Raw genomic sequence first — 19163 nt, forward strand, 5'->3', positions numbered from 1 at the left:
ACAGGGCGGTGCTGGTCTTCATCCTCCACATTACAGGGCGGTGCTGGTCTCCATCCTCCACATTACAGGGCGGTGCGGTGGTCTCCATCCTCCACATTACAGGGCGGTGCTGGTCTCCATCCTCCACATTACAGGGCGGTGCAGGTCTTTATACTCCACATTACAGGGCGGTGCTGGTCTCCATCCTCCACATTACAGGGCGGTGCTGGTCTTCATCCTCCACATTACAGGGCGGTGCTGGTCTCCATCCTCCACATTACAGGGCGGGTGCTGGTCCTCCATCCTCCACATTACAGGGCGGTTGCTGGTCTTCATCCTCCACATTACAGGGCGGTGCGGGTCTTTATACTCCACATTACAGGGCGGTGCGGGTCTTTATACTCCACATTACAGGGCGGTGCGGGTCTTCATCCTCCTCATTACAGGGCGGTGCGGGTCTCCATCCTCCACATTACAGGGCGGTGCGGGTCTTTATACTCCACATTACAGGGCGGTGCGGGTCTTTATACTCCACATTACAGGGCGGTGCGGGTCTTCATCCTCCACATTACAGGGCGGTGCTGGTCTCCATCCTCCACATTACAGGGCGGTGCGGGTCTTTATACTCCATATTACAGGGCGGTGCGGGTCTTCATCCTCCACATTACAGGGCGGTGCGGGTCTTTATACTCCACATTACAGGACGGTGCGGGTCTTTATACTCCGTGGTGCTGGTCTTCATCCTCCATATTACAGGACGGTGCGGGTCTTTATACTCCGTGGTGCTGGTCTCCATCCTCCACATTACAGGGCGGTGCTGGTCTCCATCCTCCACATTACAGGGCGGTGCTGGTCTCCATCCTCCACATTACAGGGCGGTGCTGGTCTCCATCCTCCACATTACAGAGGCGGTGCTGGTCTCCATCCTCCACATTACAGGGCGGTGCTGGTCTCCATCCTCCACATTACAGGGCGGTGCTGGTCTCCATCCTCCACATTACAGGGCGGTGCTGGTCTCCATCCTCCACATTACAGGGCGGTGCTGGTCTCCATCCTCCACATTACAGGGCGGTGCTGGTCTCCATCCTCCACATTACAGGACGGTGCTGGTCTCCATCCTCCACATTACAGGGCCGGTGCTGGTCTCCATCCTCCACATTACAGGGCGGGTGCTGGTCTCCATCCTCCACATTACAGGGCGGTGCCTGGTCTCCATCCTCCACATTACAGGGGGCGGTGCTGGTCTCCATCCTCCACATTACAGGGCGGTGCTGGGTCTCCATCCTCCACATTACAGGGCGGTGTGCTGGTCTCCATCCTCCACATTACAGGGCGGTGCTGGTCTCCATCCTCCACATTACAGGGCGGTGCGGGTCTTTATACTCCACATTACAGGGCGGTGCGGGTCTTCATCCTCCACATTACAGGACGGTGCGGGTCTTTATACTCCACATTACAGGACGGTGCTGGTCTCCATCCTCCACATTACAGGGCGGTGCGGGTCTTTATACTCCACATTACAGGACGGTGCGGGTCTTTATACTCCACATTACAGGACGGTGCGGGTCTCCATCCTCCACATTACAGGGCGGTGCGGGTCTTTATACTCCACATTACAGGACGGTGCGGGTCTTTATACTCCACATTACAGGACGGTGCGGGTCTTTATACTCCACATTACAGGGCGGTGCGGGTCTTCATCCTCCACATTACAGGGCGGTGCGGGTCTTTATACTCCACATTACAGGGCGGTGCGGGTCTTTATACTCCACATTACAGGGCGGTGCGGGATTTTATTTAGTGGCCACTTACGGTGGGTGTCTTTTAGGGCCCAAATATCTTGTGGTTTTATCTCCATGGGTTTATTTAAAAAAAAACACCCGTTTCGTTTTGGTTGTTCTCAGTGAGACTCTGTTTAGTTCTCCCTTCTGTTTGAGCGACATTTTTTGGGGTTTCTTGTTGGGGAACTTAAGTTACAATATAATATCAGAAGTATTTAATGATGTGGTCTTACCTCTCCCAGATCGTGATACACTCAGGTACGTCGGGGTCTCCCTGCAGAGAGGCCTTGTGCTGCCAGATGAGCAGGACTCTGGAGAGCACCGACAGGGACTGGGGGTTGATGTACAGGGGCCACGGACCCTCAGAGAACGGAGCTACGCCCAACTGCTGCAGCAGGGTATTCTGGGAAAGACAAATAAGACTTAGTCTGACCTAACAGCAGCTACTTGTGCAAAGACGTAAGTACGTCCGTTCCCCCTCCCCCCCCTCCTGAGTACGTCCGTTCCCTCTTCCCCCCGAGTACGTCCCCCCCCCCCCCCCCCCTCCCGAGTACGTCCGCCCCCCCGAGTACGTCTGCCCCCCCCTCCCGAGTACGTCCCCCCCCCCCCCCCCCCCGAGTACGTCCGCCCCCCCCCCCCCGAGTACGCCCGTCCCCCCCCCCCCCCCCCCCCCCCCCCGAGTACGTCTGTTCCCTTCCCCCCCCCGAGTACGTCTGTTCAAACTAAGTTCTTAAAAAGGCAGAGTAAACTATTTTTTCTTCTTTCATATAAAAAGTATATTTCAGTCCAGGTTATTAGTAGTGACAGGGACTCGAGTCACTTGTAAGTAAATAATGAAAGTGACCGCATTAGAAAGAGGTTCCCCCCGGGGCCTAACCTGCAGGGCTGGAGAGGGTAGGTCCGACGTCACCAGGGTATGGTTGAAGAGATACAGAGCCGAGGCAAACTCTTCATCTGAGGAACCTGGGGGGGGGGGACAATATTCAATTAGGAATGAATTAAGACACGTCAAGTTATAAACACCTGATTTGCATTAAAAGATTTTATGAAAGCACTGTTAACTCGAAATGACACAACGACAAAGTTCCAGTTTAACAAAGTTTACTATACTATATGAACACAATACAAGTAGCCATCACACTCGAGGCTAGGTCCAACAACCACTCGACTTCCTGCGCATGCGCATTCTTGACTGAGTGATAGCCCCATAATAACAGAAATATAGGGATACTTAAAACATGAACTTAACAATCTCCCCCTTTTCTTTAAAGACAAATAAAACATCAACAACATAATTAAATGTCCAAGTATTATTCAAGATCCCCATTACAAATGGGTTGTGTGACAGTTTTTATTTGTATTACTCAAGCTGCCACTTTCCATTACTGAGAGCTGTAGGAGCGAGAGCCTGTAGGAGCACAAGACCGGATGCTCCTTTTTTAGTCAGACAGTCAGCAAGCTTTTCCTTTGTGGTTGACCACAGAATCCGCTGGATTCTCTGTGCTTGAATAAGTTCCTTGATGCTGCTAATCTCAAAGTCTTTTCTCTGACAGACTTGGTTGACTTCACAGCATCAACTAATGAGTAGTTGACAGTGACACAAACTACAGGTAGAAAGTGCCGTTTTGTCCCACCAGTGTTAACCTAGCGAAGCATCACTGAAGACAACTAGTTTCAAAGAGTCATCTTTTCCAACATGCTGAAACTTTAAAGTCACTTTTTGTGATTTCAGTTTACGAACAACTTTGTTTGCCTCATGAATGGTTTGTACAGTGGCGTGTTTTGTGTTAGATGCCAAGTTGCAACCATCAAACCAGGTCTACTCTGTCTCGCAGCCCATAAAATTTGTCCTATCTTTGACCTCAATTGACCAGCTTCAATTCCACAGAGGGGAATTCCTTTGTACGGCTCTTGAAGAATCCATGTGGATAGGTTGAAGATTCTTGATATAGCTTTCCTGTTGCATCAGTATTTTTCCATCAACTGTAATAAACTCTATGCCAACATAACAAAAATGATCATGCTCCTCACGGCCAACCTAGAAAACAGCTTTGAGGTGTGGAATCACAGTTGAAGCAAAGGTCTGTGAGCCACCCCAGATAAAGTCATCAACATGACAGGCAAGTACTCCAGTCACATTGCAGTCTTGATCAAGCCAATAGAAGACTGCAGGATCCACTTGTGACATTTTTCCACCTGTATTCAGCATTGTTGCCTTGACTTTGTTGTACCAGTAGAGTGATCCATCTGCCAGTCCATACACACACTTCTTTAGTTTCCACAGTGTTCCTTCGCTTTTAGCTTCAGGCGGAGGTCGGATGTGAATGTCCCTTGACAGCTCTGTTCCCTGCAAACATCCAGATTTGATGTCTATGGAATTAAGTTTCCATTTTTTCTGGCAGATCACTGACATCAGCAATCTGAGTGACTCTGAGGTGCATGTCGGTGAGTCTTTTGGGAGTTCTTTAGCAGCCAGCTCCTCAAAACCTCTAGCCACTAGACGTGCTTTGGGCACTATTCCAGTTAAGGATTCTTTAAGGGTACACACCCACCTTGTTGAGACACACTTTTGGCCAATGTCTTTGACTTCCTCAAACACTCCATTTTTCCTCCAATTACTGAGCTCATCTAGCTTAGCTGAGTCAAATGACACATCCTTCGTTTCAAGTACATCATCATTTTGAATGTCATGCTGTTCTTCTCGATTTCCATTGGTTCAATTCTGATATTATCTACAAGTGGCAGGTCAGCTGACCCTGTTGTACCAGAAAGTGTAGCTGGTTCAGTGTACTGCAAGTTGTACCAGCTCTTGTGTTTTGCTTTTCCTGCTCGTCCAATGACGGTTGCTGTATGTGGAATACCACTTTCTCTGTCCGTGTATTTAACAGTTTGTCCAGTTTTCAGATTGGAACAACCATGTTCTCTTAACACATGTGGCTGTTGAATGTTTTCCTCATTTGAACGCTCAACAGTATTACCTGTGGCATGGTTGAAGGTCTCTGCTCCATTTCTTGTGTCAGTTTCAGTGTCGATATCATTGGATGCGACATCTGGTAGGTTTGTGTCTGTTACTGTGTCCTTTTTGTCATTTTCATTAGGAGACTGATTCTCAGCAACAGCCCCTCTATCTTGTTGATCATTTACTTTCCGCAATCTTGAGTGATGCACCCTGACAGTCATGCCTCCGTGCCTCACAAATATCACCACACCATCTTGACCAATGACTACTCCCGGTCCTTTCCACTCTTGACAGTCAACTCGTTTGTAGTACACTTTGTTTCCAGTTTCGTACTTCTCATCATCATTATTCCCTGAACTGCTGAGTAACTTCTGAAGTCTGTCAACTGTATCATGTCCAAACTGTTTGTAAAGCTTTAACAATACTTTGTGTTTTTCTTTAGTGGTCATGTTCTCTGTGTCAGTCAGAATCTCATTTTTGCATGGAGTCTGTGTGATGTCTTTGTCTAAAATGTTTACACAATAGTGGCCTGAGGTAGTAAGTTCAAGAGTCACTGGTTGTTTAAACATCACTGCCTGGTCATTTTTTATGTCTAGTACAGCCCCTGCCTTCTTGAGGGAAGCTTTGCTTAATAGTAAGGGGATATCTGTAGGGACCACCTCTGTTTCAATGTGACACTTAGTCTGACCAATTTTTGCTGGTATCTTAACTCTCTTGGTAGAATGGACAATTCTCCCATCTCCAAATTTGAAAGCTCTGTTGCTTGGTGTGTCAATCATATTTTGTACTTCTTTCATATTTAGTTCACTGACATAGCTATCAAGCCATTTTGCACCACACACTGTCCGTGTACATGCAGTATCACAGCAGATCCTAAGGATTCAACTATAAAAATCTCAGTATCAAAAGCAGATTCATTTGAAAACAGTGTAATGTTACACTGCTCTATCTTTGTGTTTACATTTTCCTCTGTTAGTTTAACTTGTTCATTTTTATGAGGACAGTCTTTAACCCAATGGTAAGTGCTTTGACAAATAGCACATTTTGATCTCCTTCCATATTTGTCCAGTGGATTTGTGCCTGGAAATGGCGCCCTCTACTGGTTGTCTTGAGAACGCGACTTGTTGGCGCCTTTTCTGTGCTGCTCGGTGTAATATGCTGCGTCACTCACTTGCATTCCATCCGTTATTGGCGCGACAGACGTCTTCCCACCAAATATTCTTTTTAGTGCCGACTTCATAGATGCAAAAGTCAGCACAGTACAAGCAGTCAACGCCAACTGTTTCTCCTTACCATCTAGACAAGCAGTATCTAGTAACTTGAACGCTAACACTGCATCTGGGAGAATCATGTCGTACTTGCGCATTCTATTATACCTCTGTTCGAAATCAATGATGTAGTCCGCCATTGCAACCGAAAAATCTCTCGTAACACTGTCAAAGTTTGAATATGCCTCGTAGGCACGGTCTTTCTCTTCTTTGAGAAATACAGAATCCAGTGCTGTGATCAAAGTTCCCATACCGTCATCCTTGTTCAAATCCTCAACGGATATTTCCAGTGCTGTATCTCTCGCTCTTCCCTCCAGCGATAAGAGCGATAATACCACCGCAAGTGCTTGCTTTTTCGCCTCCAGATTAGTAACGCGTATCCAGATTCCCAGTTCATTTTTCCAACTTTCGTACGACCTCTTCTCGTCGAAGCGAGGTGGCACGTTGTAGTTAGAAGCCATCCTACCAATGTTAACTCGAAATGACACAACGGCAAAGTTCCAGTTTAACAAAGTTTACTATACTATATGAACACAATACAAGTAGCCATCACACTCGAGGCTAGGTCCAACAACCACTCGACTTCCTGCGCATGCGCATTCTTGACTGAGTGATAGCCCCATAATAACAGAAATATAGGGATACTTAAAACATGAACTTAACAAGCACTTCCCATCCAAGGGCATCAATAGTTTCATTTGAACGGAAATACTTCAGGCTGAGAGCACATTTACTAAACGCATGTAGAAAATAAATACCATAACAAATACCATAATAATAAATAAATACTATAATAAATGGTATTTTTATTCCAACTAACCTTTGACGTCTTTGTCGACGTCCTTGATGATGCTGGCCAGCGTGGCCATGTGCTGCTCTGTCAGGGAGACAGACAGGTAGTTCCTGATAAAGTTGTTCCTGGACTTCAACATGGAGGTGGTGATGAAGTTCAGAATGCTGGAGGCCAGGCTCAGGAACTGAAACATCAATTAATAAATGTAAGTAATAATATTAAATTTAAATTTTAAATAAATAATAAGTCAATATTTAACAGTAACACACACAGGCCTGTAGCATAGTTTCCACGAGAACACATTTTATTTATTTAACTAGTCAGTTAAGGACAAATTCTTATTTACAACGACAGTCTACCCCCGGCCAAACCGTAACAACGCTGGGCCAATTGTGCGCCGTCCTACGGGACTCCCCAACAAACACGGCCGGTTGTGATACAGCCTGGAATCGAACCAGGGTCTGCAGTGACGCCTCTAACACTGAGATGCAAGTGCCTTAGACCGCCGCGCCACTCGGGATGCCCAACATAGGTTGTGTTCCAAATTCTCTACCTTTCAACCCAGAGGTTTGCACTTGTTCACTCCCCTTTTGGGATTGGTGGAAAGCGTAGCTGGGAGGGAGGTTCCACCGTATTTCTTCCACCAGCCATTTCTTTTTATCAAACTATTTATTTGACCTTTATTTAACTCGGCAAGTCAGTTAAGAACAAATTGTTATTTACAATGACGGCCTAGGAACGGCGGGTTAACTACCTTGTTCAGGGGCAGAACGACTGACTATGAAGGGGATGTAACATGGAAACATTGGGAGAAGTGTACAGAAAATCAGACCACAGCCAATGCCTGTTACGATAGGAAACACAACATGGACTTGAAAATGTATCTAACGCCTCACCAGCTCGGGGTCCTTGCGTCCGGCCAGGATGTTTCCGTTCTCTCCTGCGTTCTGCTTGGAGGGGCTCTTCAGTCTGGGAGAGGTCTCCAGGGGCGGGGGTGGGGGAGGCGGTGGGGGGGCCACCTTGTCTTTAGTTGGCGAGATGGTCTCCTCGAACCACAGACCCAAGATGGGCTCGCTGTCGTCATCTGAAATCAGGACAGGTAGGACACGAGGTTAGACACAGACGGCCATGTCTCTGGGTTCAGTTCTAACATGCCGTCTCTCTACGAAGCACTGCCATCATCCTACGGCATCTATAGTCATGTCCTAAGTCAGCTCTCTCTCGTTTATCCTTCATAACGTTGCATTAAATTAGTATTTGAAACACGACATTTAGCCTTCACACTGCAAAAAAAAATACACTTTTATCTTACTTAGATATCTCTTACCATTACAATGCATTGACTTGATGTTCTACTAAGTTAAATTATCTTAGCACCATGGCTAATCATTTTGCTTACTTAAACTTATTTTTTATTTTTTTTAAAGGCTTGATACAAATTGGGGATAAGAAATTCTTATTTTAAGATATTTGATCTTAAGACGTTTTACCAAGGCAAATTATCTGAGTGGACTGGCAGATAATACTTTAACTTTAAAAATGCTCGAAACAAGTCAGAATATCTTAAAACGAGACGTTTTCTGGGTGAGCAAACTCAACTTGGAACAAGCCATTTTAACTTTATCCCAAAACAATATTAAAACAATCGAGGTAAGATTATTATTTTTTTGCAGTGCTTAACGCTACAGCGGGCCTCCGTAAACGCTACAGCGGGCCTCCGTAAACGCTACAGCGGGCCTCCGTAAACGCTACAGCGGGCCTCCGTAAACGCTACAGCGGGCCTCCGTAAACGCTACAGCGGGCCTCCGTAAACGCTACAGCGGGCCTCCGTAAACGCTACAGCGGGCCTCCGTAAACGCTACAGCGGGCCTCCGTAAACGCTACAGCGGGCCTCCGTAAACGCTACAGCGGGCCTCCGTAAACGCTACAGCGGGCCTCCGTAAACGCTACAGCGGGCCTCCGTAAACGCTACAGCGGGCCTCCGTAAACGCTACAGCGGGCCTCCGTAACGCTACAGCGGGCCTCCGTAACGCTACAGCGGGCCTCCGTAACGCTACAGCGGGCCTCCGTAACACTACAGCGGGCCTCCGTAACACTACAGCGGGCCTCCGGAACACTACAGCGGGCCTCCGTAACACTACAGCGGGCCTCCGTAACGCTACAGCGGGCCTCCGTAACGCTACAGCGGGCCTCCGTAACGCTACAGCGGGCCTCCGTAACACTACAGCGGGCCTTCGTAACACTACAGTTGGCCTTCATAACACTACATTAGTAATTTGCAAGACAACATTTTAGCCTTCATAACAGTAGGAAAAATGTAGCCTTCATAAGACTACATTGGCTGTGTTTACTCAGGCAGCCCAATTCTGATATTTTCACTAATTGTTCTTTTGACTAATCATATAGATCTCTGAAAAAGACCTGCTGTGATTGGACAAAAGATCAGAATTGGGCTGCCTGTGTAAACGCAGCCATTTAGCATTCATAAGACTACATTTAGCATTCATAAGACTACATTTAGCATTCATAAGACTACATTTAGCATTCATAAGACTACATTTAGCATTCATAAGACTACATTTAGCCACCATAACAATAGTCTCATAACACCAGGCTACATTTAGCCATCATAAAGTTATATTTAACCTTCATCACACTGTCATAACCATTCACAAGGTCAGAACAATGGCAAAATTCCTTTGGTGCAATTGGCCTGCTGTCACACATGCCACGACAAGTGATCGCAAGTAAACTACTCATCAACTGAAGCGGAGATTAAAAATGCATATAATAGCATGCATTCAAAAGGGTATGATAGAAGTATTTTATGCCATATTTAGGATATTGGCCTTGTGAGGCTTACATTCAGCTCTACTCAGAGACTAAGAAATACAGAGAATGTGTAGGCAACAAAACTTTCACGACAATCTAATTTGTGTTCCAACTATTGTCTTGGAACTTTTGATGCCAACATAGAACCCATCAAAATTCTCCATCTTCATCCAGAACTCTGTATTTCTAGGACTCTGATGCTACCGCCTCTTACTCAGCCTGGGTGGTGATGCCCCAATTCCAAAAATCTAACTTTATTGTGGTTCATACAATAAAGTAAGCAAATTAACCATGACTGCGAGGTGTAAACTACGGTGTGACCTAAGGGACAGAAAGCTAGCTGCTGACCTGAAACATTAGCTGTTCTTGCTGTCCTCTGTCTTCTCTCTGCTGCTGAAATATAAACACTGCTATAGTGGGTGGAGATGGTGGCTCAGTTGGTAAGAGTATAACACTGCTATAGTGGGTGGAGATGGTGGCTCAGTTGGTAAGAGTATAACACTGCTATAGTGGGTGGAGATGGTGGATCAGTTGGTAAGAGAATAACACTGCTATAGTGGGTGGAGATGGTGGCTCAGCTGGTAAGAGTATAACACTGCTATAGTGGGTGGAGATGTTGGCTCAGTTGGTAAGAGTATAACACTGCTATAGTGGGTGGAGATGGTCCTGTGTGGTGGCTCAGTTGGTAAGAGCATGGCTCTAGTAACACCAAGGTTGTGGGTTTGATTTCCGCTGAGGCCACATACACAAAAAATGTCTGCGCTCACTTTACTGTAAGGTGCTTCGGATAAGTGTCTGCTAAATGGCATGCATCATAATAAGGCTATATATATATATATATATATATATATATATATATATATATATATACACACACACACACATACACAGTTGAAGTCAGAAGTGTACATACACTTAGGTTGGAGTCATTAAAACTTGTTTTTCAACCACTCCACAAATGTCTTGCTAACAAACTATAGTTTTGGCAAGTCGGTTAGGACATCTACTTTGTGCATGACAAGTAATTTATCCAACAATTGTTTACAGACAGATTATTTCACTTATAATTCACTGTATCACAATTCCAGTGGGTCAGAAGTTTACATACACTAAGTTGACTGTGCCTTTAAACAGCTTGGAAAATTCCAGAAAATTATGTCATGGCTTTAGAAGCTTCTGATAGGCTAATTGACATAATTTGAGTCAATTGGAGATAGGCCTTGAAATACATCCACAGGTACATCTTAAAACTCAGTGCCTCTTTGCTTGACATCATGGGAAAATCAAAAGAAATCAGCCAAGACCTTAGAAAAAACATTGTATACCTCCACAAGTCTGGTTCACCCTTGGAAGCAATTTCTAAACGCCTGAAGGTACCACGTTCATCTGTACAAACATTAGTACGCAAATATAAACACCATGGGACCCCGCAGCCGTCATACCGCTCAGGAAGGAGACGCGTTCTGTCTCCTAGAGATGAACGTACTTTGGTGCAAATCAATCCCAGAACAACAGCAAAGGACCTTGTGAAGATGCTGGAGGAAACAGGTACAAAAGTATCTTTATCCACAGTAAAACGAGGCCTATATCGACATAACCTGAAAGGCCGCTCAGCAAGGAAGAAGCCACTGCTCCAAAACCACCATAAAAAAGCCAGACTACGGTTTGTAACTGCACATGGAGACAAAGATTGTACTTTTTGGAGAAATGTCCTCTGGTCTGATAATACAAAAATAGAACTGTTTGGCCATAATGACCATTGTTATGTTTGGAGGAAAAAGGGGGGAGGCTTGCAAGCCGAAGAACACCATCCCAACCGTGAAGCACGGGGGGTAGCAGCATCATGTTGTGGGGGTGCTTTGCTGCAGGAGGGACTGGTGTACTTCACAAAATAGATGGCATCATGAGGCAGGAAAATTATGTGGATATATTGAAGCAACATCTCAAGACATCAGTCAGGAAGTTAAAGCTTGGTCACAAATGTCTTCCAAATGGACAATGACCCCAAGCATACTTCCAAAGTTGTGGCAAAATGGCTTAATAAGGACAACAAAGGCAAGGTATTGGAGTGGCCAACACAAAGCCCTGACCTCAAGCCTATAGAAAATGGGGGCAGAACTTAAAAAGCATATGGAGCAAGGAGGCCTACAAACCTGACTCAGTTACACCAGCTCTGTCAAGAGGAATGGGCCAAAATTCACCCAACTAATTGTGTGAAGCTTGTGGAAGGCTACCTGAAACGTTTGACCCAAGTTAAACAATTTAAAGGCAATACTACCAAATACTAATTGAGTGTATGTAAACTTCTGACCCACTGGGAATGTGATGAAAGAAATAAAAAGCTGAAATAAATAATTCTCTCTACTATTATTCTGACATTTCACATTCTTAAAATAAAGTGGTGATCCTAACGGACCTAAAACATGGATATTTACTAGGATTAAATGTTAGAAATTGTGAAAAACTGAGTTTAAATGTATTTGGCTAAGGTGCATGTAAACTTCCGACTTCAACTGTACACACAGACACCAGTAATGCCTGTGGAGGGTTGAATTACAAGTTGTGTGTGTTTCTGTCTCTGTTGTCATACATCTGTCTTCTGACCAGTGGAGGTTGGTGTCACTTTAAAACCGAAGGACGTGGTCATTGTAATGCGTTTGATTAAACGTTCCATTTATTCCATTACAAATGAGCCCATTCTCCTCCGATTTAAAGTGACACCGACCTCCACTGCTGCGTCTACCCTGTCAAGAGGCCTGACTCTGTCGCTGCGGCTGCTATTTCCCCCTGTGGTGATTTTACAGAGTCCCGCAATGCACAAAAACTGCCTGAACACATTCTTGACTCTTCTCAGGCCTGACTGACGATAGCCCAGATACACAGGTAAAAAAAACAACACAGCTTTCAGAAGGCACACACCATCAGTTAACCATCAGTTAATACACACACCATCAGACACACCCTGGAACAGTACACTTGAAAAGGTTAATCAGATCTGGTAGACAGACTACTTTCATCTACTCTGCCTAATATCTTAAAAGTACATTGTATCTCTGATTTGTGTATGTGGTTGGCATCAAGCGTTTCACATATATTATATAATGACTTGGACGCTCACTCTGCCCTCGTGATAGGAGATGAGAAGTGATGCTGTTCTTTATGACGTGGGAGAGCGAGAGAGAGAAACAGAGAAACAGAGAGAGAGCGAGAGAGAGAGCGAGAGAGAGAGCGAGAGCGAGAGAGCGAGCGAGAGAGAGAGAGAGCGAGCGAGCGAGAGAGCGAGAGAGCGAGAGAGCGAGAGAGCGAGAGAGAGAGAGAGAGAGAGAGAGAGAGAGCGAGAGAGAGAGCGAGAGAGCGAGAGAGAGAGCGAGAGAGCGAGAGAGAGAGCGAGAGAGCGAGAGAGAGAGCGAGAGAGCGAGAGAGAGAGCGAGAGAGCGAGAGAGAGAGCGAGAGAGAGAGCGAGAGAGCGCGAGAGAGAGCGAGAGAGAGAGCGAGAGCGAGAGAGAGAGCGAGAGAGAGAGCGAGAGAGAGAGCGAGAGCGAGAGAGAGAGCGAGAGAGAGAGCGAGAGAGAGAGCGAGAGAGAGAGCGAGAGAGAGAGACAGAGAGAGAGAGAGAGAGAGAGAGAGAGATGAGGGGAAGGGATGGGGCAGTACCTTGGCTGCTGTCTTCCTCTGTGCTGCTGAAGTCGTCTTCGTAGTAGGTGTTGGAGTCTGTTGAGGCACTGGCATCACTGCTAACCGAGCCTTTCCTCTGGCGCTGCAGGACACAGGCCTGAGGGAGGAGACACGTCGAGACAGGCATTATCAGCAGGACAGGCACTTAACAACGTTTTTTCAAAGCTTTCAATTCTTTTTGTATTAGAAGCAGAGATGGATCATGAGGACTGAGCGGCTGATTGTAATCATCATTTACTGGAGGAGCAGCAGCGGACTCAGATCAAGTGTCAGAGGAAGAGCGGTTTCCATGTCACATACAGATTATACCACAGTGTGGTAAACCACATGATGACCACACCACACAAATTTGCACACAAAATGAGAGAAATAAGCTTTTTGTGCATATGTGAAAAGCATGGGACCAAAACACTTTACATGTTAAGTTTCTATTTTTGTTTAATTCATATATAACTTAAAAACAGTTTAGTACCTTCTTATATGAGGTGGACAGCAGGTTGAAGAGCAGGTTGGTAAGGGGAACTGAGTCCAGGAGTCTCTGTACCCTCTGGGTGGAGGTGTTCTGCGCCATGATGTTGAGCTCTGCTGGGGGCCCGTCACTGGCCCAACCCTGGGGAGAGAAGAGAGGGAGGGGGGGTGGAGAGAAGAAAGTGAGGGGGGGGGGGTGGAGAGAAGAGAGGGAGGGGGGGGGTGGAGAGAAGAGAGGGAGGGGGGGGTGGAGAGAAGAGAGGGAGGGGGGGGGTGGAGAGAAGAGAGGGAGGGGGGGGGGTGGAGAGAAGAGAGGGAGGGGGGGGGTGGAGAGAAGAGAGGGAGGGGGGGTGGAGAGAAGAGAGGGAGGGGGGGGGTGGAGAGGAGGGGGGGGTGGAGAGGAGGGAGGGGGGGGTGGAGAGAAGAGAGGGAGGGGGGGGTGGAGAGAAGAGAGGGAGGGGGGGGGTGGAGAGAAGAGAGGGAGGGGGGGGTGGAGAGAAGAGAGGGAGGGGGGGGTGGAGAGGAGGGAGGGGGGGGTGGAGAGAAGAGAGGGAGGGGGGGGTGGAGAGAAGAGAGGGAGGGGGGGTGGAGAGAAGAGAGGGAGGGGGGGGTGGAGAGAAGAGAGGGAGGGGGGGTGGAGAGAAGAGAGGGAGGGGGGGGTGGAGAGAAGAGAGGGAGGGGGGGTGGAGAGAAGAGAGGGAGGGGGGGTGGAGAGAAGAGAGGGAGGGGGGGGTGGAGAGAAGAGAGGGAGGGGGGTGGAGAGAAGAGAGGGAGGGGGGTGGAGAGAAGAGAGGGAGGGGGGTGGAGAGAAGAGAGGGAGGGGGGTGGAGAGAAGAGAGGGAGGGGTGGTGGAGAGAAGAGAGGGAGGGGGTGAAGAGAAGAGAGGGAGGGGGTGAAGAGAAGAGAGGGAGGGGGGTGGAGAGAAGAGAGGGAGGGGTGGTGGAGAGAAGAGAGGGAGGGGTGGTGGAGAGAAGAGAGGGAGGGGGGGTGGAGAGAAGAGAGGGAGGGGGGGTGGAGAGAAGAGAGGGAGGGGGTGGAGAGGCAGAGGGAGAGAAATAGGGCTGGAGCTTCACTGGGTCTCGAGCAAAAGAATCATCATAAATTATGAAAATAGTGATTGGTCCATATATGTGTGGGCTGGATTGCTATTGATAAATCATATTTTTACATGAATTATTAATCTATCAGAGGATATATCTGGGTGTTAGCCTGAGAACATACTTCCGAAATGTTTGTGTCCCGGTTTGATAAGAAACTTTGTGTACATTTCACAGTTCTAGATGTTTTGGAACTATTTAAAAATTGTGTGGGGGGGAAGGGATTAAGCCGCAATTGAAGCAGTGCGTTTGTTACTTACTGCACTGACCCGGTGCAGAGCCTCCACCTGCAGGTCTTGGAAAAGAGAGGTGAGCAGCTTGATGGAGTGGTTAGCCAGGATCACTGACAGGACGCCAAAGCCTTGATGTCTGAGACGAGATAACAGAGACATGATTCTAAATAGTCTCAATGAAACAGAAAACACACCTTTTTTCATTTTCTTTTTTAATAATCTGTCTTTCTTTAATACTTTCAGGTCCAAAGTTTGAAAATAAAAAAATATATTCTCAAATAGTTAAATATTGCTTGGAAATGTAGACCGTTTAAGTATCGTTAGTTATCATTTTATGTTAGTTTCATGGATATTGCTGTATGCAATCTTACCATTAACCACTTACTGACTGACTTCATTGTCCCCATGGGGAAATGTTGTTGCAGTGTCATGTACACGTTTAAAGTGGCGTTTAAATACAAACCTTACTTTCATACTTTCATAACAGTTACATACTTAACAGCACAACAAGGTTTAGAAACTACAAGAGAGCTACTCACCCTTTGGCAGGGCCCAGTTTAGGGGAGCCAGCTCCGTCCTTGGTGCGGGCGGCGATGTCTCGGACCCTGAGAGCGGCCAGAGGGTCCTTCTCTTTGCCCTTGTCAGCCAGGGCCGTGGGACTCAGGTTCAGGATCAGGTAGAGGCTGTTCAGCAGACACCAAGCTCCCAGCAGCTGGAAGTTCTGGTAATGCTCTCCTCCGGCTCTGCGGGAGCTGCTGATGGCCTGGCCAATCATTTCGTAGATGTCCAGCTGTTTGAAAAACCACACATGAGAAATTAACTCAATCATAAAGACAAGAATGTGTTTCCCTAATATCCTATTTATTGAAGTAGGGGATTATTTATTGGTTATTTTTTTAAATTAAACACTGAACGTACAAAATATTAACACCTGTTTTTTCCATGACAGACTGACCAGGTGAATCCAGGTGAAAGCTATGATCCCTTATTGATGTCACTTGTTAAATCCATTTTAAAATCAGTGTAGATGAAGGTGGAGGAGACAGGTTAAAGAAGGATTCTTCTTTAACCTGAGACAATTGAGACATGGCTTGATATTTAAGTGCCTTTGAACAGGGTATGGTAGTAGGCTCCAGGTGCACCGGTTTGAGTCAAGAATTGCACGCTCAACAGTTTCCCGTGTGTATCAAGAATGATCCACCACCCAGAGGACATCCGGCCAATTTGAGTCAACATGGGCCAGCATCCCTGTGGAACGCTTTCGACACCTTGTAGAGTCCATGCCCTGACAAGTGAAGGCTGTTCTGAGGGCATAAAGGGGGCGCAAACCAATATTACACAAAAAAGTGTTCTTAATTGAATGTTTTGTAACACTCGTGTATATGTAACGGATGTGAAACGGCTAGCTAGTTAGCAGTGGTGCGTGCTAATAGCCTTTCAATCAGTTACGTCACTTGCTGTGGAAGACCTTGAAGTAGTGGTTCCCCTTGCTCTGCAAGGGCCACGGCTTTTGTGGAGCGATGGGTTACGAAGTTTCGTGGGTGGCTGTTGTTGATGTGTGCAGAGGGTCCCTGGTTCACGCCCGGGTCGGGGCGAGGGGACGGACTAAAGTTAAACTGTTACATATATACTTACACATTTCTGTACGATGGTAGCAGCGTCATTTTCATAGTCCTCCTCTTTGGAGCTGGTGGAGGCTGTGCGAAGCTGCAGGCCACTGCCCACCTGCAGGATGGCCATGCACGTGGCAACGCTCACACCTGGCGGAGAGGAGAAGCACATATTACAGATTCACCATTAACCGACTGAGAACCACACATTAAGTGATTGATAGTTGGTATATGCAGCAGTCCTTTTGGTATTCAGCGGTTTACTCTGAGGAACTACCGAAACGGTGATTTATGTCAGACAACATAGACAGCAGCTCTGTAGAGACGAGGTGACGACTTCGGAATAATAGGGTCATCAAATTAAACTAATATAATATACAAAACAACTGAAATATAAAGTAAAGTGAATAAATGATGGTTAATAAGTGATGAGCAGTAATGGGCAGTCAATACCATCATGGGGCTTGTATGAACTGTTTTAGTCTGTGTTGTCACAACATTCAACCCACATAATGCATAGTGCATTTAATGTCTAAAAAAATATATATAGAATAAAATCTTGGAAATCTGTGATAATCTGTTTAAAATATAACCGAAACGACCTAAAAAATAAAAAATAAAAAAGTACTAAATCGCTCAGCACTATCAGCTTGAAAAGTTGCCGTTTGACGAGCCTCTGCCATTTTAAAAAGGGACAGTACACTCCTACACGTAACCAAAGCAGAGACGGAAGCCAACACGAGCCCCATATAACGTACCTGCGTAGAGGCAGCTAAGTGCAAGCACAGTCATGTCCAGAAGTCTCCCAGGAGTCAGGGGCTCCAGGACAGGCAAGGACAAGGTGTCCAGGGCCATGGTCACATCTATCACAAGGGAGTGAAACCTGAAGAGGGGGGGGGGGGGGGCAAGGTTAGAGGTCATACACACACACAAATGTCAGAGACACAGGGGGAAAAAGCACTGGTAGTGTGCCAAAAGAGCGTGAGAGCCACAGAGCGCGCTATAAATAACCTTGTGGGGCTCTGATTGGTGACATACTTACGCCCCAGCTAACACACCTGACTCCAATAATAAACTCATTATGATCTTCAGTTTAAAATGCAATTAGTTTAAAACAGGTATGTTTGCTACAGATGGGCCCCTGGAGACTGGACTTGCCCAGGCCTGCTTATAGAGAGGGACAGTATGTTGGAGGACCAGAGAAACCTGTCAGGTGAGACAAGTTGGTTTGTTGGCAAAGTTAAAAAAAAAAAAAAACACACACCCAAAAAATTCCCACAAACCTACCCGTTGCGGACAGCAGTTGCGTCTCCGACGGTGGCGGGCATGATGAAGAAGGAGTTGGCTGAGACTGCGTCCTGGAACCGGTTGATATAGCGCAGGAAGTAAGGGAGGTTGAGGCAGACGCGCAGCAACTTCTCCGACCCGCCCAGTTCCTGGAGACTGGACACGTTCTGGGACACGAAGGCATTCTTCATTTTGGCCTGGAAGGTCTGGTCTGTCGTCGCCTGGTCCTCACTCTCACTCTCCGCCTAAACAGACAGCACAACAAAACAAACAGTAAGAATCGGACAGATTTTTTTTTTTAAATGAGAAGAAAATTGGTGGGTTAGAAGTGAAGAGGCAGATACTTGATACAATTGACATGAAACCGATTTTTGTTTTTTAAATAAAAAGTCAGAAATAATCTACAACTTAAGTAAATATCACTTCAAATGCAAAGTGAATATAATCAAAAACACACAGTCCCCACTCCGCTCCTCCCGTTACAGTCCCCACTCCGCTCCTCCCGTTACAGTCCCCATTCCGCTCCTCCCGTTACAGTCCCCACTCCGCTCCTCCCGTTACAGTCCCCATTCCGCTCCTCCCGTTACAGTCCCCATTCCGCTCCTCCCGTTACAGTCCCCATTCCGCTCCTCCCGTTACAGTCCCCATTCCGCTCCTCCCGTTACAGTCCCCATTCCGCTCCTCCCGTTACACTGACCTGTGTGCGTCCTGAGGGAGAGGCCAGCACGGTGAGGTCAGGGTTGAACACAGAGGTCAGCTGATTGAAGAAATTCATCTGTACTTCCTTGTGTCGCAGCTCGGGGTTCACTGGAGACAGCACCTCCTTCTGGTCCTCCACTGAGAGAGGAGGAGACACAGGGTAGAGTGAGACAGACTGGTATAGAACAGACTGGTATAGAACAGACTGGTATAGAACAGACTGGTATAGAACAGACTGGTATAGAACAGACTGGTATAGAACAGACTTTTAAAGACAATATAGAAAACAGACCAACACATGCAGCTCAGGAGAGGGAATCTCCTTCTGGGAAAAACACAGAACACACAGGCATGGACATACAAAGACGGACAATATTGACACAGACTAACAGACACAAGACATTAGTGACCCAAGGTCTACATTAAAGTGACCCAAGGTCTACATTAAAGTGACCCAAGGTCTACATTAGTGACCCTTGGAT

At 46.7% G+C, this 19163-nt stretch overlaps 1 protein-coding gene across 1 annotated transcript in view; it reads right to left on the reverse strand.

Annotated features, from left to right (window-relative positions):
• Nucleotides 1–19163, reverse strand: part of ubr4 (ubiquitin protein ligase E3 component n-recognin 4) — a 133026-nt gene that overhangs the window by 98005 nt on the left and 15858 nt on the right. Inside the window, exons 5-16 of the mRNA XM_055891302.1 lie at nt 18680–18819; nt 17983–18227; nt 17454–17578; nt 16721–16845; nt 15625–15875; nt 15113–15221; nt 13760–13897; nt 13267–13384; nt 7677–7864; nt 6808–6964; nt 2638–2723; nt 1994–2163 (exon numbers count right to left, since the gene is read on the reverse strand). Of these exons, the coding sequence (XP_055747277.1) occupies nt 1994–2163; nt 2638–2723; nt 6808–6964; nt 7677–7864; nt 13267–13384; nt 13760–13897; nt 15113–15221; nt 15625–15875; nt 16721–16845; nt 17454–17578; nt 17983–18227; nt 18680–18819 (1852 nt within the window). The remainder of the gene's footprint in view (nt 1–1993; nt 2164–2637; nt 2724–6807; nt 6965–7676; nt 7865–13266; nt 13385–13759; nt 13898–15112; nt 15222–15624; nt 15876–16720; nt 16846–17453; nt 17579–17982; nt 18228–18679; nt 18820–19163) is intronic.

Source organism: Salvelinus fontinalis, chromosome 31 (assembly GCF_029448725.1).
Source record: "Salvelinus fontinalis isolate EN_2023a chromosome 31, ASM2944872v1, whole genome shotgun sequence".
In the NCBI taxonomy this organism is placed as follows: Eukaryota; Metazoa; Chordata; class Actinopteri; order Salmoniformes; family Salmonidae; genus Salvelinus; species Salvelinus fontinalis.